The sequence below is a fragment of the Sinocyclocheilus rhinocerous genome, unplaced genomic scaffold, assembly GCF_001515625.1.
Source record: "Sinocyclocheilus rhinocerous isolate Xijiao unplaced genomic scaffold, SAMN03320098_v1.1 scaffold1219, whole genome shotgun sequence".
Classification (NCBI taxonomy): Eukaryota; Metazoa; Chordata; class Actinopteri; order Cypriniformes; family Cyprinidae; genus Sinocyclocheilus; species Sinocyclocheilus rhinocerous.
The window spans coordinates 1,135,607-1,161,792 of record NW_015634012.1 but is presented as its reverse complement, the minus strand read 5'-3'; the positions used below and the strand labels follow the sequence as shown (position 1 = coordinate 1,161,792).

Below are 26,186 nucleotides of genomic sequence, written 5' to 3'. Positions count from 1 at the left end.
TAAGGAAGGAACTTTTTTTTTGATGTTCACTCTACATAACATTTCTGTTGAAAATAGCATAAAAGCTCATAAAAAGGCATAACATTTTTTTAAATTAAACCAGTTTTTAAAAAGAACTCCCCTGTTCATGATCATACTCTTATTTATATATATATAAACGTCTTCGAATTAATTTGTGTACACTTACATGCATTGAAGGTGTAAGGAACTTTTTTTTTGATGTTCACTCTACATAACATTTCTGTTGAAAATAGCATAAAAGCTCATAAAAAGGCATAACATTTTTTTAAATTAAACCAGTTTTTAAAAAGAACTCCCCTGTTCATGATCATGAACACTCTTATTTGTCATTGAGGGCAGTTTTGGGTTAAAAAAAACAGTGAACAAGACTGGTGATAGATGACTCACTTTATGCAGACTACGGCAGTCCAGCAAGGCGGTAAGCTGATGCAAATTGAACTCTGAGGAGTTCAAGATCCGTTGAATTCCTAGAAGATCTTTCTGAAATGATTCAAATTGGGAAATTAATGTTTGGAGAAAAGGAGGTACAGAATGTGACGCAGAACCCTCTTTGACAGCACTCTCACCTCTGCGGTGGGAAACACTGCAACAGAAAACTGCAGCAAACCTTGCACCTGTATCTGCATGGTGGTTAAAGACCTCTGGAAGACGGTCAAAGACTGCAATACAGAAACAACAGCAAATCAGACAAACATGTGACCTAAAGCGGTCCATCCACTGACCTAAAGGATTTCTACACAGACATGCGATAGGTTCTGCCTTCTGTTAATGCAATGACTAGTGAAAGGTCAGTAATCCCTGCTGAGGATATGTATTTACATCTGGATTTACAGTTCTTAAGGTTTTAAATTCGGTTAATGGTTACATCTGTCTTATACATCTGCTTTATGACTTTCCCCCAGAACATTTACTTTAATAGATCATCCAAAACAGCAGCTTAACCAGCACAGAATAAAGTCTAAATCAGTGGAAAAGCTTTCACGGGATTCCCACAGGCAATGCGAGAAAGCCAGACAAATCAAATTATCTCAAAACTACAGACAAAAGAGACCCCCTTTGATCGCCTATTCATAATTTAATTAGCCACGCAGATTTTTTACAGAAACATTATAATGGCTTTAACATGGGTATTTGCCTCAATTAGAAGTCAAATGAATCTGTAAGCTCCGTTAATTGCTTGTGTCAGGAGTTCAGGGAGGAATTGAATGCTGACGTGCCGGGGAATCGTTTACCTGCTGGAACGGATTGGGAAGACTCTGGCTGCAGTATAGGTAATAGTGCACTATATCTGCAGGGGACACAGAAACAAAGTGAAGATTCAAATGCTTACAGTCTGTGCCATTAAATGAAACTGAACCATCAAAATGGGTCATTTGGAAACCATCATTAATCATGAGCACATTAAAGGAATAGTTTAGCCTAAAATTATAATTTGCTGAAAATTTACTCACCCTTAGGCCTTAGTTTCAACTATGGATCCTGTGTAGTGAATGGGTGCCGTCAGAATGAGAGTCCAAACAGCTGATAAAAATATATATATATAAACGTCTTCGAATTAATTTGTGTACACTTACATGCATTGAAGGTGTAAGGAACTTTTTTTTTGATGTTCACTCTACATAACATTTCTGTTGAAAATAGCATAAAAGCTCATAAAAAGGCATAACATTTTTTTAAATTAAACCAGTTTTTAAAAAGAACTCCCCTGTTCATGATCATGAACACTCTTATTTGTCATTGAGGGCAGTTTTGGGTTAAAAAAAACAGTGAACAAGACTGGTGATAGATGACTCACTTTATGCAGACTACGGCAGTCCAGCAAGGCGGTAAGCTGATGCAAATTGAACTCTGAGGAGTTCAAGATCCGTTGAATTCCTAGAAGATCTTTCTGAAATGATTCAAATTGGGAAATTAATGTTTGGAGAAAAGGAGGTACAGAATGTGACGCAGAACCCTCTTTGACAGCACTCTCACCTCTGCGGTGGGAAACACTGCAACAGAAAACTGCAGCAAACCTTGCACCTGTATCTGCATGGTGGTTAAAGACCTCTGGAAGACGGTCAAAGACTGCAATACAGAAACAACAGCAAATCAGACAAACATGTGACCTAAAGCGGTCCATCCACTGACCTAAAGGATTTCTACACAGACATGCGATAGGTTCTGCCTTCTGTTAATGCAATGACTAGTGAAAGGTCAGTAATCCCTGCTGAGGATATGTATTTACATCTGGATTTACAGTTCTTAAGGTTTTAAATTCGGTTAATGGTTACATCTGTCTTATACATCTGCTTTATGACTTTCCCCCAGAACATTTACTTTAATAGATCATCCAAAACAGCAGCTTAACCAGCACAGAATAAAGTCTAAATCAGTGGAAAAGCTTTCACGGGATTCCCACAGGCAATGCGAGAAAGCCAGACAAATCAAATTATCTCAAAACTACAGACAAAAGAGACCCCCTTTGATCGCCTATTCATGATTTAATTAGCCACGTAGATTTTTTACAGAAACATTATAATGGCTTTAACATGGGTATTTGCCTCAATTAGAAGTCAAATTAATCTGTAAGCTCCATTAATTGCTTGTGTCAGGAGTTGTGGGAGGAATTGAACGCTGACATGCCAGGGAATCGTTTACCTGCTGGAACGGATTGGGAAGACTCTGGCTGCAGTAAAGGTAATAGTGCACCATATCTGCAGGGGACACAGAAACACAGTAAACATTCGAATGCTTACAGTCTGTGCCATTAAATGAAACTGAACTAGCAAAATGACTCATTTGGAAATGATCATTAATCATGAGCACATTAAAGGAATAGTTCACCATAAAATTTAAATTTGTTGAAAATGTACTCACCTTTACACCTCAGATTCAACAATGGATCCTGTGCAGTGAATGCATGGGTGCCGTCAGAATGAGAGTCCAAAATGAACACTCTTATTTGTCATTGAGGGCAGTTTTGGGTTAAAAAAAACAGTGAACAAGACTGGTGATAGATGACTCACTTTATGCAGACTACGGCAGTCCAGCAAGGCGGTAAGCTGATGCAAATTGAACTCTGAGGAGTTCAAGATCCGTTGAATTCCTAGAAGATCTTTCTGAAATGATTCAAATTGGGAAATTAATGTTTGGAGAAAAGGAGGTACAGAATGTGACGCAGAACCCTCTTTGACAGCACTCTCACCTCTGCGGTGGGAAACACTGCAACAGAAAACTGCAGCAAACCTTGCACCTGTATCTGCATGGTGGTTAAAGACCTCTGGAAGACGGTCAAAGACTGCAATACAGAAACAACAGCAAATCAGACAAACATGTGACCTAAAGCGGTCCATCCACTGACCTAAAGGATTTCTACACAGACATGCGATAGGTTCTGCCTTCTGTTAATGCAATGACTAGTGAAAGGTCAGTAATCCCTGCTGAGGATATGTATTTACATCTGGATTTACAGTTCTTAAGGTTTTAAATTCGGTTAATGGTTACATCTGTCTTATACATCTGCTTTATGACTTTCCCCCAGAACATTTACTTTAATAGATCATCCAAAACAGCAGCTTAACCAGCACAGAATAAAGTCTAAATCAGTGGAAAAGCTTTCACGGGATTCCCACAGGCAATGCGAGAAAGCCAGACAAATCAAATTATCTCAAAACTACAGACAAAAGAGACCCCCTTTGATCGCCTATTCATAATTTAATTAGCCACGCAGATTTTTTACAGAAACATTATAATGGCTTTAACATGGGTATTTGCCTCAATTAGAAGTCAAATGAATCTGTAAGCTCCATTAATTGCTTGTGTCAGGAGTTGTGGGAGGAATTGAACGCTGACATGCCAGGGAATCGTTTACCTGCTGGAACGGATTGGGAAGACTCTGGCTGCAGTAAAGGTAATAGTGCACCATATCTGCAGGGGACACAGAAACACAGTAAACATTCGAATGCTTACAGTCTGTGCCATTAAATGAAACTGAACTAGCAAAATGACTCATTTGGAAATGATCATTAATCATGAGCACATTAAAGGAATAGTTCACCATAAAATTTAAATTTGTTGAAAATGTACTCACCTTTACACCTCAGATTCAACAATGGATCCTGTGCAGTGAATGCATGGGTGCCGTCAGAATGAGAGTCCAAACAGCTGATAAAAACATCACAATAATCCATAATAATCCACAAATAATCTACATGACTCCAATCCATCAGTGAATATCTTGTGAATTAAAAATCTGCGTGTTTGTAATAAACAAATCCATCATTAAAAAATGTTAAACTTCAAACCGTTATATCCGGATAAAATACAAGTCTTCTATCCATAATATTGCTTTCTACAGTGAAAAGGTTGTCATAGAAATATGCACAGATCCAGCACCATTTACAAGCGAAAACAATCCAAAACAGTTCTAAACAAATATGTCGGTGGATTTTAATGGAGGACTTTTTGATGGTGGACTTTTCACTAGAGGAAGCGTTACTATGAATTATGGACTCGTATTTTGGTCAGAGCAAAGGTTTAAAGTCGTTTGAGAGAGGCGGGGCATAGAGGACCTACAATAATGTACAGTATTTGAAAAATAATGTGTTTTTTGAACATTAAAGCATGTCAACATATTCTGTTACACCAAATACACAAAAAATATGACCCCTTTAATAATGGATTTGTTTCTTACAAACTTACAAAGCTTTTCCCTTCACAAGACGTTAATTGACAGAGTGGAGTCATGTGGATTACTGTGATGTTTTTATCAGCTGTTTGGACTCTCATTTCTGACGGCACCCATTCACTGCAGAGGATCCACTGGTGAGCAACTAATGTATTGCTCAGAAATTATAAATGTGTTGCTCAGAAATGATACATTTCTCCAAATCTGTTCCCATGAAGAAACAAACTCATCTACATCTTGGATGGCCTGAGGGTGAATACATTTTCAGCAAATTTTCATTTTTGGGTGAACTATTCCCTTAACATATGACCGCCCACATAGCAGCTATTCAGTATTAAGCCACCAATCACATTAGAGATCGTTTACATATAGTTTTTTTTTTTTTCTCAAATAAGTTTTATTGAAAGTCAAACATTTTGAAGATGGATTTGCAATCTTGCATATTTTGTCTCTTTTACCTGTACAAAGAATACAATACAATCAAAATTAGAAAAGAGAAGAAAAAAAAAACATCAAAATCACCCCTCAAAGCCATAATTTGACTGTAGAAGCCTCCCTTTTCTTCCAGAAAAACAGTAGTAACTTCTTGGCTGTAATTAAACTGTATGCAAGATGTTGTGTTGTGCTCCTGATAATGGATGCATACGTTCAGAAAGTCCCAGAATGAAAAGTGCCGCATCCGGCAGCATTTGCACCCTAAAAATCTCTGAAAGCACATCAAAAAATTCCATTCCAATAACTCTGTATCTTGGAGCAAAAAATAAAACTGGGACAAATCAGCATCTACTGAATTATATTTGTCACAAAGAGATGAGACATTTTGTAAAATTCTATGTACTTTATTTTTTGGATAATGTAGCCTGTGAATGACTTTAAACTGAATAAGGCAGTGTCTAGAATTGATAGAATGTTCTTTAATATCCTTTAAACTCGTCTGCCATGTTTCCTCAGAAAATTCCACTTCTAGTTCTTTCTCCCATTCTTCCTTAAGAAAACTTGCAGAGGGAGGATTGTAGCAGATCATGAATGATCGATAATGCCTTTTTACTTCCTTTACACTGATTAAGACACTTATCAATAATTAAGGGTGATGATCCAATGAAGGTGTATGATCACGTATATAATTCCTAATCTGTAGAAAACTAAAAAAAATGACTCTGGGGAAAATTTATATTGCAGCTGACTAAAGGATGCCAGAGCCCCATCAGTGCGGAGCACTATGATCATCCAACCACACTGAAATTAGTTTTATGTAAGAAGCCCAGTAATAAAGACAAGAGTCCGGAAGTGGCAGACCTCCCTCCTGTTTAGGTTTACAGAGATGTGCCTTCTTAACTCTGTGATTTTTATATCCCCACAAGAACGGAAGAATAATCGAATCTAATTGCTTAAAAAAGGATTTAGGTAGAAAGATTGGAATAATCTGGAATAGATACAGTATCTGTGGTAAGAAAATAATTTTAATTGCATTTATTCTACCAAACAGTGAAATCGGGTGAAATTGCTCTCCAAAATTGTATATTAGCTTGCAATTTGGAAATTAAAGGGGTAAAACTGGCAGTATAATTCCAAGATAAGTCAATTTTTCCATTGAGACTTTAAATGGAGAAGATTGTATCGAAGACGTATCTTTAAGTCCAATGGGCATTAGCTCACTTTTATTTAAATTAACTTTAAACCCTGAAAACATCCCAAAGACATTAATAGTATCCAAAATAACCGGCAGACTCACATGGGGTTTGGTAATATATAGCATATGCATATAAAGATATTTTATTGACTGTATTTAAAGTGTTAAAGCCATGAATAGAAGGGCCAGAATGAATGTACTGAGCAAGAGGCTCTACAGTCAGCGCAAATAAAAGAGGAGAAATGGGGCAACCTTGCCTAGTCCCTTCTTTGGAGACTAAAGGGACCAGGCAAAGTATTATTAGTTAATACCTGAGCTGTAGGACTTTTATACAAAATCTTAATCCAATTTATAAATTTATCACCCACATCAAATTTTTCTAGTACTGAGAAAAGTGTCATTCCACTCTATCAAATGCTTTTTCAGCATCGAGAGAGATTATTACCAGATTTTCTTGAATAGCTTTGGAGTGGTGCATTATGTTAAAAAGGCGTCTAGTATTTTGTGAAACATTCCTGCCAGGAATAAATCCATTCTGATCTACATATAGAGTTTAAAGGTACAGTAGCAAAAACGGTTTCATTCTAAATGTGAGAGAGTGTGGAAAATGATTATGACTAAATTATGACTGTTTTTGGTGCAAGAAACCTTGACTGCCATATAGGATATGTCTTTAAACTTAAGCATGTGTTAAAAACATGCGGTTCATGCAAAAACACAGGCATATAGAGAGCAATGAAATATTACTTACCTGCACTTAAGGAGTCTTTGGTTTGATTGACAATGAACTTGTCAGGAGAGACACAAAAGTCACTGGTGCCCTAGAACAGATCAAACAACAAGCTCACAATTACAATTCTGCAGAATCTTTTAAACATTTACATTTACATTTAGTCATTTAGCAGATGCTTTTATCTAAAGCGACTTACAAATGAGGACAATAAAAGCAGTCAATACTAACAAAAGAGCAACAATATATAAGTGCAAATGACAAGTCTCGGTTAGCCTAACGCAGTACACATAGCAAGGTGTATATAACTTTCTTGAGGGAAAGTGTCATGAACACTGTTTTTAATTAAACAGCTGTGCACTGACAATCTTCTCGCTGACAAAACTCTAAAAGCTCATTTATGCATTCAGACTCAAAAGTGACAAACTGGATGGCAAAACCAACCAGATTTTAATTTCAACACAAGGCCTAAGGATGCCATTGGGATTTACGGGACATTTTTATCAATCATTTCCCATAGGTTAGGTTAGGGGTGAGGTTAGGACTACTGTTGTTTGCTGGACCAAAACGTTGTTGTTTCAGGACCAACATAAAATGCATCCAGCTTGGAAAAACCAATGCACTGGTGTGTATTTTAGATTTTACATACATTTCAGACTACATGCATTAGTGTGGCCACTCAGTAATCATATGAAGAATCAGCAAATCAATTAAGAAATCAATTATAAAATCTATAAATCAAATAAATCCACTATATAAATTGTAAGATGTCTAGACATGAGGATAAATTGATAATTTAATAATAGTAATAATTAGAGGTGCTGAGATCCTCGCCGTAATTTTCAACCGAATGGTTGATGAAGGCACGGGCGGTCCCGATGACCTGGACGACCAGCACAACAGTACCCATTTGGAAGGGTAAGGGCGACGTCGCGGAATGCTTCAACTACCGGCCGATTCGCCTTTTATGCCACGCCATGAAGATTTTCGAGCAAATCTTGGACGCCTGACTACGGCAGATCATCACCGTCACGCCGAATCAATGCGGCTTTGTCAAAGGCAGCGGAGCGACGGACGCCATCCACGCCGCCCGGCTCCTCATAGAGCGATACCGGGAGAAAAACAGGCGAGTCCACGTTACCTTCCTGGATCTCGAAAAAGCGTTTGACAAAATTCCGCACGACCTAATCTGACACGCCCTCCGGTCCGACAATGTGCCCGAGGCCTACGTCCAGTGGATCCAAGTGCTTTACCGCAACGTCACCAGCGTGGTTCGAACCCTGGTCGAATCATCACCATACTTCCCCATCACCGTCGGAGTCCATCAAGGATCAGCCCTCTCGCCGCTCCTATTCATCCTATGCATGGACACGGTGACGGCCGACATCCAAACCACCCACCCGTGGTTGCTCCTCTTCGCTGTCGACATATTATTGGCAAACGAAGACCATCAACAGCTACAAGACCAAATGCAGCAATGGAAGGCCCGACTGGACAAGTACGGAATGCGGACCGAGTATTAATAAGACCGAGTATATGGAATGCGGGCCTCAAGACGAACGGAGCCATCAGCATTGACGGCAAAGATCTGAAGAAGGTGACCAATTTCAAGTATCTCGGATCTGTCATCAGCAGCGATGGCGACACCCTCCCGGATGCCCGAACCGAGTCAATGCTGCCTGGATGAAATGGCGTTAAGTCACCGGCATCCTGTGCGATCGACGAATGCCCATTCGAATGACTGCCATAGCAGAAAGCAAAGATTTACAAGACCGTGGTACGTCCCATAGCCCTCTATGGATCGGAGTGTTGGCCAGCAACATCCAAGCACGAGCAGGCCCTTCACGCAATGGAAATGCGAATGCTGCGATGGTGTCTTGGGTCTGAACCGATGGGACCACGTGACAAACGAAGACGTCAGAAAGTGGATGGGCATTGCCCCAATCGTGGAGAAGATGCGAGAAGGACGACTCCGGTGGTATGGCCACGTCGTAAGGAGCGACGAAGGATCGGTGACGAGAACAGCACTCCGACTAAGCCTGCACGGCAAGCGACCATGCAGAAGGCCCAAGAAGCGATGGCTCGACCGTTTGAAGGACGATATGCGGCACGCCAACATCGCCCCGGAGGATGCTCTGGACCGAGCCAAATGGAGACGGGCGTGCAGAACAGCAGACCCTGCACCCAAGTGGGAAAATCGCTAGGACAAATAATAATAATAATAATAAAATAATTTAATAAAAACATTGATAATTTGAAAAAATAATAATAAAATAATTTAATAAAAACATTGATAATTTGAAAAAATATTCAATTTGCAATTCATAAGATAAATAATATAATTGACATTGTCATCTACAGCTTTCTGTATATCCCTATTGATATGTTTTTTATCAATTAATTTTTTGATTGTGATATTTCAGAAGATTTCATTTACTTAACATCATTTCTGAATTCTGAATTATCATAATTTAAATTACTGATTGATTCCTACACTGTTTTTTCCCCCCTTTTTTTTCTCAAATCCATTACAGAGTGGTTCACATAGGATCCCAATAGTAAATTTTCTCTGAAATAAAAAAAGGGAAGAATGAAGGTGTGAAGAGTCACACAGTTCCTGCAAGGCTTGTTTCCACTCTCTCTTACTATCAGTAACAGGAGGGAATCGATGTAGTCAGTCACTGCTGGAGTAATCCACTTTACTGCAGGGCCTGACCTCTGTTCTGACCCCTCATTGAGCAGTCTTAAGTTCTGTTCCCCACAGACATCCCGACTGAAGCGTCGGCTCTAACTCTAATCAACGTAGAGCTCAGGTCTGACTCATAAATAGCTCCTCAAAGACTAGAGCTAAAATAATTAAGCCAATTCATTGATACTTTACCTCATTTTTTAAAATTGAATTTAGAGATATTATTTAGAAAGTAAAGATTATGGTTTCTGTTCCAACTCGATTTAGAATGGCAAAAAAAAACAGACTTGAGGAAGGAGGAAAATCATATTTGCGGTTGACAGCAAAGACTGTGCATCCAATCAAACTCTACAATATATTCAATTCATATGTCTATAGAGAGAAACCAGTCTAATTAAACAGATTAATTCAAGTCACTTAGTTGATTTACAAAATAAGGATTCAGGAATCAAACAACTATCTTTATTAGTGAGTCACTAAGTGATTCCCACAGATTTGTTCAAACACACCAATCTGTTCAGAAACAAAATGTCATTTTGCTGTAGCTTTTTGTTGGCGATGTTGAATCTAAAATGTAAGTTAGCCAATATTTATGTCTTATTTATTGAACTGTATACGAGCAATATCACTCAATCATTACATTAGTCTGAATATTAGTGCAGCTTTTGGATAAATAACAAATAAAAGCACCATTTCTGATTTAATATTGCCTACATATAGAGTTACTACATTTAATGTATTATACTCACTATATAAATGTATCATATTACATAGTACTTTAAAAAAAAAATGTTTCTTGACACAATGCAAATAGCATTTGCTATTTCTCCCACTGCATTTGTTAGTTATAAACGTGTTTTTAGTTCATGCGAGGGCAGTGGTAGCATCATGGTTGAGGATTTGGACTACTAATGAAAAGTGGCTTGTTTGATGTCAGCTAAGTGCGTCACAGGAAGTGTAAAGTACCTGAGATCCCCCTTCAATAGCCCAGTGACATCATGAACAAGGCACTTAGCCCCTAGGTGTACGGTACTGCACACCCAATTACTGTATTACAAGTCAAGACTAAATATAAGGCATCTTCAGAATGATAAATACAGTTTGCTGTCTTTATTATGCATGCAGCCTGAGAGATGCAGAGATGAAGACAGAGTAAGAGACATGAGACTCTTAGTAAATTGGCCCGTTTATTGACACAGAGAGAACGGCTCTTTACACCCGTTAAGCCAGTTGACTGTCTAATTTAAATGACCAGGGCTTTGTAATCAGCTTTGCAAACTGGCATGCACCACGAGACGCATAAATGCAGTCACTGAACCCTGATAATCTCCTAAGAGTTTCACTCAGCTCACACCCCATCTACCCTGACTTGCAAACATTCACATTGTTTTCTGTTTTTTTTAAATCCAGACAGTGTTAGTGAATGAAGTCACTGACTCATAGTCACTGGACACTGATCAAAGGGGGTTTACAGCGAGCAGTCATGTGAAAACACAGTAACTTACCACAGCTGTGGCTGTGCCCGCACCTAATGACACCCAACTCATGATCAGGGTCAGTACGCCACACACCATAATACTGAAATTAGAAAAAGAGAGGAAATAACAGTGAGATGTGAGGTCAAAAAATATAATTATACACTACCTATCAAAAGTTTGAGTCAGTAAAACGTTTTTGAGTCTCTTATGCTCACCAAGGTCAAAAATACAGTAAAAACAGTAATAATGTGAAATATCATTATAATTTAAAGTAATCAATTTGAATAAATTTTAAAAGTAATTTATTCTTGTGATGCAAAGCTGAATTTTCAGCATCATTATTCCAGTCTTCAGTGCCACATGATCCTTCAGAAATCATTCTAAAACGCTGATTTGCTGCTCAAGAAAAATGTATTATTATCAATGATGAAAACAGGTGTGCTGCTTCATATATTTTTGTGCAAACCATGATTCATTTTGTTTCACGATTCTTAGATGAATACATAGTTAAAAAAAATAGAATCTATTTGAAATAAAAATCATTTTCTGCCCTTTACTGTCACTTTTGATCAATTTAATGCATCTTTGCTGAATAAAACTGAAAAAAACTTGACCCCAAACTTACAGTATGTTATGTAGTTTGACAGTATATGTAGTTTCTACTATAATACTACCAATCAATGATTTTTCTATGAAAACACCATTTATTACGAAAAAAAATTTTTGTGAATGTGTACATGAATATCAACTTAACTTCCAGTTAGTAAGTAAATCTGATGTTGCTTCAAATAGCTGCTATGATAGATTCAGTAAGTAATTCATTAAGTAAATCATTACTTACTAAATGATTCAAAACAACTCTTTTGACCGAATTATTAAAAGAAGAACCTTCTCATAAGAATAAATGTTGGGAAACTGAACTATCCTGTTTACACTTTAGTAAGAAGCACATGAATGAAGATGTGAACCAGTGAGAAAGTGAACAAACATAAGAGCATGTGAGCGATCACATGAGCAAATAGGGAGTCAAAAGGAGACAGAGATGAATGGGGTAAACGGCTCCCTGGTGGCCATGGAAAATGGAGCCGAGGTTTCCTCAAACAGCCTTTCTCGTCTGAGGATGGTCTTAAAAGCACCAATAAAGCGGATTGGAAGCACGTAATAATTAGTTAAGGGCGAGCACATGTTCGCACGGGTAGAGAAATCAATAAGCATTAGTGGGGTAAGTGGGGATGGATCTAAAGGAGCTTCCAATAAGGCAAATGGGGAGAGAGACACAGAGGATTGAGATGAGAGGAAATGCAGGGCTCGCTGGCGACTGGCTAGCCACAGCACTCGATGCACTCAAAGTCATTCCACAGAGGTCTGTTTATGTCAGAGGCTGCATTATTTTACAGTGCATCCGTTAGGGATTCAAGCTAGCAGGAATAAACAACTTCACGACACTATACAAACAATTAACAACGGGAAAGGATCATATGCAAGCTGAAATACAGGTCATATGACACATCGTATATGCAAGTATATATTGCCTTCTATCTCCATGTTGACATCAAATGGCTTCATGATTACAAAAACAGGTCCAACTTTCCTTCTGTGAAGAGAATACCCAAATCCAGATGTCTAATATATTGATATTTAGAGCAAACTTACACTGCGAGCAGCCATCGAGACTGCTTTGCCAATCCCAGACATGTTATGAGACAGATAAGCAGGTCCAAAATCAGAAGCAGCAGGTATGTTAACCATCTGAAATAAAGCAAATGAAAGATGATGAAAGATGAGAGCAGAAATAAGTGTTTAGACAGTATAAAAAAGGCACATATATATTTTATTTTTTATGTGTGCTTTCAGTTGGGTACATTTTATTATTTTTAAAAAATGTGATAAAAAAAATGACTCGTAATGTTCAATGATATAAAAACAAACAAACATATGTCAGTGCTTTTCTAACCAAATAATGCTTATGCTACCATTTTCATATAATTTGATTGATTAAACTGTGCGTCACCTCATTCGATTTCTTTTTAAATCAGTTGATAGTGCTGATTTTAATATTCATCTACTGTGTGATTTAGATGTGTGGGAGCCCACTGTCAGCAGGCCTCTAAGTACTTTAAAAGTGGGTGTTTATGGCACTCAAATTATTCTTCCATCTTCAGTTGTATGTTTCCCATCCATACGATTAATAATTGAACAGACCAAAGACACATAAGAATTTCATGAGCTCCAGCCTAGTATGTGAGAACAGACAATCTGGCAAACAGCTCACTCTGAGAAGGTGTTACTTCTGGTAATCAGACATACCGTTGTTTTATGTAGTATGTAACATTTCAATAAAACATTCACAAAATGACCTAATTTGTAGGGTTTTCTAACAAATGTTAGAGCATTGAAACCACATGTAAAAAAAAAAAAAACAGGTGTTTTACTGTATTTTCTGTACTGTATTGATTCAAGGTCTACACGGTTTGGTATGCTATTGGAATGACTGGCAAGCCACAATCTCATCAGTAATCCTACACCACGAGGACTTAAAAATGCCCACACATCTTGAGACAGGAAAAGAGAGAGAGGGAGAGAAATATATAGAGACAAAGGTGTTTGATAAATCAAGGGAGAGAGTCCAGAGCTTGGGCGATTAAATTTGTCTATGAGTAATGGAGGAAGAGACGTTTGACCGTTGCTGCTCAATAGCACAGTCCTTTAGCTGCATGAAACACTAGCTACTCGTCAATACATGCACTGCAAGTTCATAACGTGCAGTTCTACAAATGGAAATGTAATCTTCTTGGAGGGCATACAAATCAATTTAACAAGACTAACAGCTCCAAAAGGGCGCAAGTAACCTAGTCGACATGAGATCCAGTAGTAGTGCCAGTAAAAATTAAGAAGTAGGCCAAAGCTGGCACCTTTAAGGCAGTGCCCCATTAGAAATAACTTGATTTTGGTAGGGGTAGTAGGGTGAGGGGGGCAGGGCAACTTGTTTGAGAAGTAGGGCCATAATTATGAGATGCAGAGTGAGAGTTTAAGAAATGGGGACATATATTTGAGGAGTAGGTCCACAAGTTAGAAAAAAAAAAAAAAAAGGGGTCACATGTTTGAAGAGTAGGACAAAAAAATTGGCTTGCATATTTGAGGAGTAGGGGCAGAAGTCTGAAAAATGGGGTTACATGTTTGAAGTAGTAAGGTCAGAAGTCTAAAAAATAGGGTCATATGTTTGAGGAGTAGGGTGAAAAGTTTAAAAAATAGGCTCATATGTTTGCGGAGTACTGAATTTCTCTGCCGATAACGATAGCCAAATTATTCAGAATGATATCTGCCGATACCGATGCAGATACCAATAGTTTGATTTTCTTAAGGATGCAGTTAACAACACAGAGAACCCTGTCATTTGGCACATTACTATAATATTAAAGGTTAAAATTAACAACAGAGCTATTATATTCAACTGTTATTCATTTTCAGATATTACAATTACACTCAAATAAAAATTGAAATGTCTGTTTACAACTCATTTGCACATAGTCTTCATAAATACCTGTCTTCATGCCAGATTTATTCAAACATACATATATAATTATAAGTAAAAAAGCTGGTCTTTAGTGTTATTTTAAAGCTAACTAATGAACTGTGAACAGTGGATAACATAGCTGAGGTAAATGCCATGTTAAGTGACATACTGTTCACAATCTGTTTTACTGGCATCTTTCCATGGCTGAAACACTGATTGAGCGATTACATAAGACATGATACATTTTGGTAAGCTATACTGTATCTTTCAACATACCTTCTGATGTTCATTCATGTCTATTTTGCACTATAACATAAAAGTGGAAGAGACTCGCGCTCCGTGCTGCTGCTTGAACTGAGGTGCTACAGCAATCTGTCACGTCACATTTAAAAGCGTCAAAATGGCATTCATTGTTTGAATTTCGTGATAGAATGTACAAGATTTGAAAGCTGAGACTGTTTCTTATCAGAAGTAAGAAAGCACAAAGCTCTTTGCAATTATTGGATGGGAGGCGTGCTACAAATAATGTTTGGTGTAGAGAGAAACTGCGGATCTGGCAACCCTGGCTTGAACTATGGGTGATTCATAGGGTCAAATAGAGCCTGCTTTAATGTCGCTATTTTTAACTGTTAATGTTGTCATGTTAATTTTGACAGTCCTAAATTCAACAGAGAGAATTTCTTCACACTAGGGCTGGGCAAAAAATCGAATGCGATTTTCATCTCCATCTCCATTTTCTTTCATCGCCGCTCCATCTGAAAGCACATGCTGGAGATTTACTACTAATCACCAGAAGCGGCTTTACTGACGAGATGCGCAAGAAAATCGCATTCGATTTTTTACACAGCCCTACTTCACACACAGTACGAGTTGCAGTCTGACACGTTTTTCCGCTGCCTTTTGATTGACAGGATATAATCAGCCCTGATCATCGGCTGGTTTTGAATAATCAGCCAATAGCGATATAAGTTGCATTTATCGGCCGATACCGATTATTGGCCGATACATCGGTGCATCTCTAGTCAGAAGTCTGAAAAATAGGGTCACATGATTGAGGAATAGGGCTTCTGAAACATTCTAACACATTTCTACATCAGCGGTCTCTAGAGTACATGGAGCCGTCCTGTCTCTGACCTCTGATGAGACATAGGACATGTTGTTGCAAAAGTTTTCAAGAGCAAGGAGTGAATAAGCCATCACTACCCCACCAGCCAAAGGCAGCTTACCTGTAGTACTCTATGAATGAAGTTTTATCCGCGATGACTGCCAAATCCACTTGCACCTTCCTTGTGTCTGGCATGGCTGTCAGCTGCTGGATAATGTTGTTGGCCATCTGCTGCATGAAGCGCAAGGTTTGGGTGTAGTCTCCCCGTGGAGAAAATATCTCATCCAACCGCTCCAGGTGTTCTTTCAGTCCGACCTGCATACTACCCAATGAGTTTCCCACCTGAGACGGGAGACAAGAACAATGCTGCTCACCAATACAAGGCTAATAGTGGCGATCGGACCCACTGGCGCAGAAACGAATGGCTGTTTCCAAATAATTCTCTATGGGAGCAGAAAGCATGCAGAGGGGATCATGGGATTGCCCGAGGAGTAAAGTAAGTGACGAGAGTGACAGAAAGCGGAGAAATTCTTTAAGCCAAAAAAACGCAAGCCCGTTGATTTCCTTAATTATTATAGATATGTGGGGGTCCAAACAATATTGGACCCAATTGACTTTCATTGTGTAGACAGAAAACAACAACACGGAGACATTTTTCAAGATATCTTCATTATGTTATGACTTATTAAAGGACAAGAAATTGATTAAATTAAATGAAGGTACCAGCTAAATAACTTTCTCAAAATAAGGTTTAGATTAAAAACTTAAACATTTTATATACGCTGATATATGGCAAGAGACAAGTTTGCAGTTGCAGTTTGACTGAACAAGTTTGCAGTCAGTTTCTTTAGTCCCCAATCACTGTTTTTTGACAGATTCACTGAGACTAGCAGATAATCAATAATGCTTTCAGGAAGATTTTGTCAGGTCACCACTGAAATATTACTGCTATCCGCCTGCCACGGTGTATAGTTATTACCATTAAATATTCTGTGCTTATTTCTTTAAAACACTAGAGCCGGCTTGAGTCGATGTCAGAGATCTATTCATGTATCGACCGGTCTGTAAGGCCTGTAATAACCGAATGCTACACAACCCTGAAAGGTTCAATTGTGAAAAAACCTTTTGAAAGCAATAATAGTTTTTGTGTACAACCTTTATATGAGAATGCTGTGACTTTATTGTAATTAGCTACCAATTTTATATAAACATCTTATCCAGCCAGAGTAAGCTACACTAGACTGGATTAATGGTACATAATCTGTATCTAATTCTGTTTTTAAATTGGTTATGAGACATCAAATCATTTATATAATTCATCCGTACAGTATATTAGCTGAAAAAAGAAATATTTGCTTGAATCTGGCCGTTTGACCTCTTCTTTCCCTCTTTTTAAAGGCCATCATGCGGCATTTCTCTCTCATTCTTGGCAATAATTGCTTGTTCTGCTTTCGTTACAGTGAATTGCAATATGTGGCTCTTTTGAATAATAGCTCTATAACTCATAATTTCGAGATGGTGAAAGCGTAATTAAGATATATAAAGATTAAGATTCAAAAGGACTAACATTTATACATTAGATTCACTTCCCTTGTGGAAGGTAAGGGTACTGCATGAAATAGAGTTAGAAGCATGCAAAATGGCAATCACTTCACCCATTTACTCACTGTTGCAACAGCTATTTTCTGGCACGCAACCTCAGGCAGGAGGCGTTTATAAAGCCTAGCAGCTCGAAAACGTCCTCCTCACTCTCCCAATAACTTCAACATTCATGAATTCAGTTGTGCAATCAAGCATGACCTTCAGACGCAGTCCTCTTTGCCTTTCAATTTCAAGAGAAAAACTTCCACTAAAGCTGAAATTGGATTTATGCAGTTGTAGTGAAGCCAATGGCTGTTTGTTGTTCTCACATTCTGAATGTTGTTTTAGCTACAGCAAACAGTGGAAAGTCTGTTCTAGACAGCTTATTTAGATACGATCGCTCAACCGTGAAGCAATGCATTATGGGCCAGTGAGCCAAACATACACTGGCAGAGAATGAGAGTGACAGCGGGAAGCTCTTGGAGGCAGTGTATTAGAAGAACAGAGGTTGTCACCACATGCCAGCAGGTAATGAACATCAGGGCTGTATGAGGAGAAGTGTTCTGCCAGCCAGCCAAATGCTCCATTTGTCAGACTCAACCTGCCATATGCTGAATTACACAGCCCTCAAATCCAAGACATACCGCTGGAAACACTGTTTGTGGGTTGTTTTAAATATAACAGTACTGTGCATAGATGGAAAGGAACGATTTTGTAAGCCTGCACTTAATCCACAACGATTACAACGACTGAGATTAGGAGGGAAAAAAAATCATATTTTTCCAAATCATCGTTTCCTTTGAAATATTTAGTCAATATTTAATAATTTTCATGTATAAGTAACAATACAACAATACACTGTAGAATAATCAGTGTATCTGTAGAGCTTTTAAAATCAAACTTAAGGCTTTTTAAGAGCTGTACACCTAAAAATACAAAAAATTCAATATTAATTAGGGGTCAATGCTCACAGTAACATCCTAACCCATAAAATGACATTTTAAAGGGGTCATATGATTCTGCTAAAAAGAACATTATTTTGTCAAATGCACAAAAAAGGAAAAATTGAAATCGCATCATATGACCCCTTTAAACTATTTTGCAGTTCAAATTGCAAATTTGAACAGTTCAAAAATTAATTTGATAAAAATTATAAACCTAACATTTCAGCCACGAGTCAAAATTATGATTATGATATATGATTATATAAATTTCTAGACACCTTATTATTCTAATTGTTTACATTTTTTGAATGCACATTCGACCCAAATGTGCATAAGCACCATGTTTTTACTTTGAAACATGCAGCGCTCATATTTATTTAATTAAATCAGTCTTTTGAGGTTTAACCATCAAGTTACGTCATATCGTGACCTCTTGAAATGATAATTAAGACTTTTCTTAAACTATTTAAGACTTTTTATTCACCTTAAATTTGAAAGGAAAAAATAAATAAATTTAAGACTATAAGGACCTGATGGGACCTAGGCTTGCCGCGATAGACGGTGAAACGAACAATTGCTTTACTCCGAATTACCGCTATTTTAAAGTTAAAGTAAAATGGGCACACCGCTTTTACAAGCTATTCAAAAGCGAATGAAAGCGAGGAAAAGAGGGAACGCCCCCGCGGTGATACCGGTATTACCGGTGTTGTCACACGCCGATTAACCGGTGGGAAAATTTCCTCACCGACACAACCCTAATGGGACCCTGGCAAAAAAATAGCAAATATTTACCTATTAAATTTTATTAATACATGCAAATTACACACGCAAAATTCCATGCAGAGGCTTCCATGAACATTTCTGAGTGATGATGCAAACAAATTGTTAAATGACAGATTTTGAATTGGATTTATTAAAAGCTTACTGTTGTGGAACTACACAATTGTGAAAATAATCTAACTGGTATGCTCTTCAGAAAACATAATGACCAAATAAAAAGTGCATTAAAATCATGGTGATACTTACAAATTTCACTGTAAGCAAACTACTGCATATCACATTATGAGCAAGTACACTGTTTTGAACATTACCTACAACCTTTTTCTTGTTTTTTAACTTGTCAGAAAGCTTTGAGCTACCTGTAGCCTATTTAATAAAATAAAATAGTTAAATTACATTTTAAATTAAACATATTTTAATTAATTAAACTTTAATTGAATGTAATTAAATATATTAAATTGAATTATTCGAGAAGTGGTCTGTTGATAGTCGTTCAGTGGTGGGTGTCCTTCCCACACACATTCTGAAATCCTCAATTATTCTGTGATCAGCAGGACGCTTACAAACATTTCCAGCAGACCAGTGAACGTGGATGCACGAGGATATGCAGATAGATTTTCAATCCCCGTTAATGCAGATGAACAGATAATCCCAGTCTTCTCTCTGTTGTTACTGTTTTCCCTTGTCAGCTGGATGTGTTTGCATCTGGAAAGGTTTCTAGAGTCGATCTTCAGCTTAAACTTTAAGTTAAAAAGGGGACAGACACAATGACTACAGCTTTCAACTCACAGTGATGAAGCCTGCAGCAGTGCTCAACTCCTGCATCTATGGGTTTCTCTGTGTGTGTGTGTGTGTGTGTGCCACTCATCACATGATACACTCATACTCCAGCAGCAGTGAAAAGCCCCTGAGGCCCTCAGCTCTTAGATTTTCAGCAAGCAGCATGTAACAGGCAAAATTCAGATTTCGTTTAATCAGTGTTCCTCAGGCTATTCCAATGAAATGAGACAACATGAGTGACAGGAGAAGGAAGTGAAACTCTTACCAGACTGCCAATGCCACCCAGTGTGTGATTGGCATTATAAATGGAGTAAGTCAACTGGTAAACTCCATCGTTGGTTTCGCTGTTTCCATAGAAACCCACGCCCACCGCTGAACTGTGAGAAAAACAAATCAAGCCAGAACAATGGTTTGTGTTACAAATACATTTTCATATCAATAAAACTCTCTCATGTTGCTTCAAACTGCTTGTTGAAGATTTGAAATATTTAAAGGTGAAGTGTGTATTTTTTTTTGGACAATTTTAAAGGGGTCAGATGAGGAATCATCAAATCGTCTTTGATCTTATGAGATAAAGGATTTTGTCACAGCTCCATCAAATCATCCTCCTCAGTTCAAAAAAGGCCATTTATTTGAACTAAACTACAAAAACATCTTGTTCTGAATGTACAAAACCTGCTAGCATCACACAGAAAACATTAACACGTCAGTGATGCTTATTTGGTCTTGGCCCACTTGTTGGAAACACCAGAAAAATTAACAATAAGAGTAAAACGTGGTGAAATCTCATGGATTGATTCAAGATTTAAAGTTATGGAAATATTTGTATATTTTCATGACCATTACGCAGATTTTTCCCCAAATTCTCATTCCCATTAGTCTCAATGGTGATTCTGCAATTATTAATATAAATCCCTCAATTTTATAGCAAAAAAAATATTTTAAAATAATAAAATAGATAAATATGTATTTTTTACATTACAGGAATGCAACCAGAATTATTTCTGTATTTATTTATTTTGCGTTATGATAATTTCATTTTCTTAATGAAAAACATACACTAAGATTTTTGAAAGAAGTTTCTGACAAAAGACTGAGCATCAAGGCTGAGTTTATTTGATAAAAAAATACAGTAAAACAGTATTATTGTGGAATATTATTACAATGTTATTTTATTATATATATAGTGAGTGTCGGCTCAGCAGCTTCTGCATGGGGTCTATCCAATTCACCTCCATGGTAAACTGTGTCCTCCTCCACAGCAGATCCATCATGTGCATCACTCTTTGGCCTGGGCTGTCTCTCTAGCCTGTTTGGGTAGTAACAGCACAGATCATCCTCCTCACTTTCAGACTCAGTCCTGGGTACACGTTCACTCAGTGCGACATTTTTTCCTCTTAACCCTTTTCTTTGTTTTCTCTCCACAGGTCCTGTCCTGGTCTCTGACAATCCAGTCAGTGGGTGAATGGGCACATCTGGGAGATTTCTGGAAAACCAGCTGTCAAACACAATCGTCACCTGTGATCCGGTGTCTAACAGGGCTTGACATACGTGTCCATTCAGCTTCACCTCCACAGTTGATGCCGGTACAACTAGGCCTTGGGGAAGACTACTGGATTCATAGATGTCTGTCTGACTCTTAATTACTAAATGAATATAAATAAACCCAATACCTGTAGAATTTTGTTCTACTGGGTTACACACACATATATATATATATATATATAGTTTAAAGTGTAATCTATTCCTGTTTTGTCAAAGCTGAATTTTCAGTATTATACCTCCAGTCTTCAGTGTCACATGATCCTTCAGAAATCATTCTGATGCTGATTTGCTGTAACATTTCTCATTGTTATCAATGTTAAAAACAGGTGTACTGATTAATATTTTTTGTGGAAACCATGCACATTTTTTTTTTTTAGAATTTTTTGATAAATAGAAAGTTCAAAAAACAGCATTTATTTGAAAAATCTTTTACAACATTACTAATGTATTTACTGTCACTTTTGATCATTTTAATGCACCCTTGCTGAATAAAAACAATTTTTTTTTTACAAATATTTTACTGACCCCAATCTGTAGATTAATACTTATACTGTGGACACTATTGGCAGTTTTTGTGAGATTCACTGAAAGTAGTCTTAATAAGTTATGTATTGAAATTCCCCTTTTCACAAATCACAGGTCTCATTTTGGCATAAAACAAAGAATAAAGTCGTCTAAACTCACCTGACTCCAGTGGCTACTGCAATAAACAGGAAAAGTGTGCTCACCAGTACCAGTCTCTGACTATAAAATTCATCATTTTGACTCAACTGGTCTCATGGTAGCTTCTAATGTGAAATCTGTGTAAATATTTCAAAGCAGCCTCCAGAATTGTAGTCTACCTAATTACACTGCTGTGTTGTGTCATAACAGCCCAGCAACCAGTCTGCTTACTCTCTTCTCCAGACAGCATCAGATCAGCTTCATTAAACAACCTCATCAGAACCATGTGTGCAGACTGTCAAGCATTTGGGCCTCTCAGTCCATCTCAGTCAGCAAGGGATCGAACCCACCCTCCCCCACTCCTTATGGTAGAAGCACTATGTGAGACACAGTCCTGGTGTGATATATTTCCCCTGCTTTTGGAAAACCTCTTCTTGTTTTTGGGATGTGTTTGATATATGAATGTATCGACTGTACAGTAGCGTCACATACTACTTAATTTGAATACAAGAACAGCGTTTAAAACAGAATGGAAAAGTGCAAGGTTACTGAAAATAATGAATAGAATATAACATACAGGCAACAAGTAGTTTTAATCTGGCTCACGGACAAACATAACTGGGGCTGCCTGATATTAAGAGACGCATTCCTCGAATCAGAACTTCACACCTGTGCAAGACAGAAATATCCGCCATGTTTTGTTTATTTTTCTCAACCTGGCAACCACATGCATGACTTGTATATCTTATTCTCTTTGATGGCTTCAGCAGAAAGGCTATTTTTCAGACGGACAAAAGCAAAAACAGTACAGTGACTCTGGATCACAACTGACTGTTACATGAATATATTCAGAGTGTTATTATGAATATATAATATGATAAAGCCATCTATCTATCCGTCCATCTAATTATCCATCTGTACATACATCCATATATCTGTCTATACATCAATATATCCATCTCTATATCCATCTGTCACCCAGAGCACCTCAGAAATGTATATCATTACCTTAGCAACCAGCCCTAGCAACGATATAGAAAACAGCCAAAATGCACAGAGAGGACTTCAACCACATAAGGCACATAACCTTGAAACTGTTTTAATTTTTCAACTTTCCTTTTCTAGTTAATTATTAAAATAAATAAATAAACCCACATTTAAGAGGAGGAGGAGGATTAGAAAGACTCAAGGCCAGTTTAAACACTCACAAATCCCAGGGATGTCAAAGTCATCATTGGATGAGGGCTAAATTAACAAAACACCTAGCAGGCGATTTATTTATTTATATTTCTTCTTTTTTTTCGGCAGAGTCAACACGCGCTCCTCTGACAAATGAACTTGAATCATGAACTAGACCTAGAATGACTCTGCGGCCCTTTTTTTGCTCACTTTCTTTGCTTATTTTAAGGACAGATTTGAATGTCTATGCCTGCACTAATTTGGCATTCATGTCATGATTTATTTCTCTTGTATTTTTCCCTTGTATACCTGCCCATGTCATTAGTGCCATTACTAAGTGACTCAAACTTAAAAGTGGGACAAAACAAACTGGGTCGCCAAAGGACACTGCTAGCCATAGATCTGGTTTCAGCTGAACTGCATGAATTTGAATGTTGTATAACTAAAATAAAGGCTCTACAACATAAAGAAGTAATGTACAACATGCAACACAACAAATGAAAGAATTTATCTGTCCGGCTCCATTCAAAACATATGAATACATGATACCCACAGGCATAAATATTTTGAGCAGGCAATAATAACTCCTCAACAGGATGTGTGTGTGTGTTGGTGTGGGGGCAGGTGGTTTGAGTGAGAATCCTGTCTCTGATTTCCCCTAAGCATGATAGATTCCAGGCTCTTTCCTTATATCATTACTAGAACTCCCTCAGGCCAGCAGTATTTCTGCACCCATTAGCCGGTGAGTGTGCGAGCCCAGTTCTCGCCCTCTGCATCCAGCACACTGCTGAAATCACTGCTCATCTGGTTACATCTCACTTACAACCTGCACCTCTCCATTTATTAAAGTGCCAAAAGCAAGTAAGGTGTAAATGTGAAGGTAATGATTGGGCACAGTGTCTGTCAGATGAGAAAAATAGACAGGTCTCTAAACCTGAAAAAGTGCAAAGATTTAGATAGATCTTAAAGACCCCTTCAGGGTGGATCATACGAACACTACATGTGGTGTTTTTAACATGTTCATATTAATCAATCCAGTACATGCATGTAGATGCCATTAGCGAATAAAACACATTTACACCTTTTTACATTAACAACAGGCTGTTTTTGCTACAGTAGCTTCCAGATTTTGTTAATGACATCTGTTATGACTGCATGTGAAAAACTGCTTGACAGCTTATTAAAATTCGGAAGAAAAAAAAGTCTTTAAAATCTACCAAATCTTTAAAAACATCAGATAATTTGACATTTTTATGACTAGGCAAGTTTAGTTCAAACTGTAAAATGTCATGTGGTGCAACTCCCGAAAATGTGATACTTGTGAATTAATATATATATATATATATATACAGGTGCATCTCAATAAATTAGAATGTCGTGGAAAAGTTCATTTATTTCAGTAATTCAACTCAAATTGTGAAACTCGTGTATTAAATAAATTCAATGCACACAGACCGAAGTAGTTTAAGTCTTTGGTTCTTTTAATTGTGATGATTTTGGCTCACATTTAACAAAAACCAATAAAATAAAACCAATAAAAAAAACATTTTTAGTGAATAGTTGGCCTTCTGGAAAGTATGTTCACTTACTGTACATGTACTCAATACTTGGTAGGGGCTCATTTTGCTTTAATTACTGCCTCAATTCAGCGTGGCATGGAGGTGATCAGTTTGTGGCACTGCTGAGGTGGTATGGAAGCCCAGGTTTCTTTGACAGTGGCCTTCAGCTCATCTGCATATTTTGGTCTCTTGTTTCTCATTTTCCTCTTGACAATACCCCATAGATTCTCTACGGGGTTCAGGTCTGGTGAGTTTGCTGGCCAGTCAAGCACACCAAACACCATGGTCATTTAACCAACTTTTGATGCTTTTGGCAGTGTGGGCAGGTGCCAAATCCTGCTGGAAAATGAAATCAGCATCTTCAAAAAGCTGGTCAGCAGAAGGAAGCATGAAGTGCTCCAAAATTTCTTGGTAAACGGGTGCAGTGACGTTGGTTTTCAAAAAAACACAATGGACCAACACCAGCAGATGACATTGCACCCCAAATCATCACAGACTCTGGAAACTTAACACTGGACTTCAAGCAACGTGGGCTATGAGCTTCTCCACCCTTCCTCCAGACTCTAAGACCTTGGTTTCCAAATGAAATACAAAACTTGCTCTCATCTGAAAAAAGGACTTTGGACCACTGGGCAACAGTCCAGTTCTTCTTCTCCTTAGCCCAGGTAAGACGCCTCTGACGTTGTCTGTGGTTCAGGAGTGGCTTAACAAGAGGAATACGACAACTGTAGCCAAATTCCTTGACACGTCTGTGTGTGGTGGCTCTTGATGCCTTGACCCCAGCCTCAGTCCATTCCTTGTGAAGTTCACTCAAATTCTTGAATAGATTTTGCTTGACAATCCTCATAAGGCTGCGGTTCTCTCAGTTGGTTGTGCATCTTTTTCTTCCACACTTTTTCCTTCCACTCAACTTTCTGTTAACATGCTTGGATACAGCACTCTGTGAACAGCCAGCTTCTTTGGCAATGAATGTTTGTGGCTTACCCTCCTTGTGAAGGGTGTCAATGATTGTCTTCTGGACAACTGTCAGATCAGCAGTCTTCCCCATGATTGTGTAGCCTAGTGAACCAAACTGAGAGACCATTTTGAAGGCTCAGGAAACCGTTGCAGGTGTTTTGAGTTGATTAGCTGATTGGCATGTCACCATATTCTAATTTGTTGAGACAGTGAATTGGTGGGTTTTTGTTAAATGTGAACCAAAATCATCACAATTAAAAGAACCAAAGACTTAAACTACTTCAGTCTGTGTGCACTGAATTTATTTAATACACGAGTTTCACAATTTGAGTTGAATTACTGAAATAAATAAACTTTTCCAC

At 37.9% G+C, this 26,186-nt stretch overlaps 1 protein-coding gene across 2 annotated transcripts in view; it reads right to left on the bottom strand.

Moving 5' to 3' along the window:
* Positions 1–26,186, bottom strand: part of LOC107744973 (protein tweety homolog 2-like) — a 47,430-nt gene that overhangs the window by 7,447 nt on the left and 13,797 nt on the right. The window contains exons 3-10 of one of the 2 annotated variants that reach the window (XM_016558805.1): positions 20,187–20,298; positions 15,958–16,178; positions 12,871–12,966; positions 11,245–11,317; positions 7,072–7,141; positions 3,875–3,930; positions 3,209–3,301; positions 3,030–3,122 (exon numbers count right to left, since the gene is read on the bottom strand). In XM_016558805.1, the coding sequence (XP_016414291.1) occupies positions 3,030–3,122; positions 3,209–3,301; positions 3,875–3,930; positions 7,072–7,141; positions 11,245–11,317; positions 12,871–12,966; positions 15,958–16,178; positions 20,187–20,298 (814 nt within the window). Of the gene's footprint in view, positions 1–408; positions 502–587; positions 681–1,253; positions 1,310–3,029; positions 3,123–3,208; positions 3,302–3,874; positions 3,931–7,071; positions 7,142–11,244; positions 11,318–12,870; positions 12,967–15,957; positions 16,179–20,186; positions 20,299–26,186 lie in introns of both variants that reach the window. The other variant, XM_016558806.1, reaches the window with a different exon arrangement.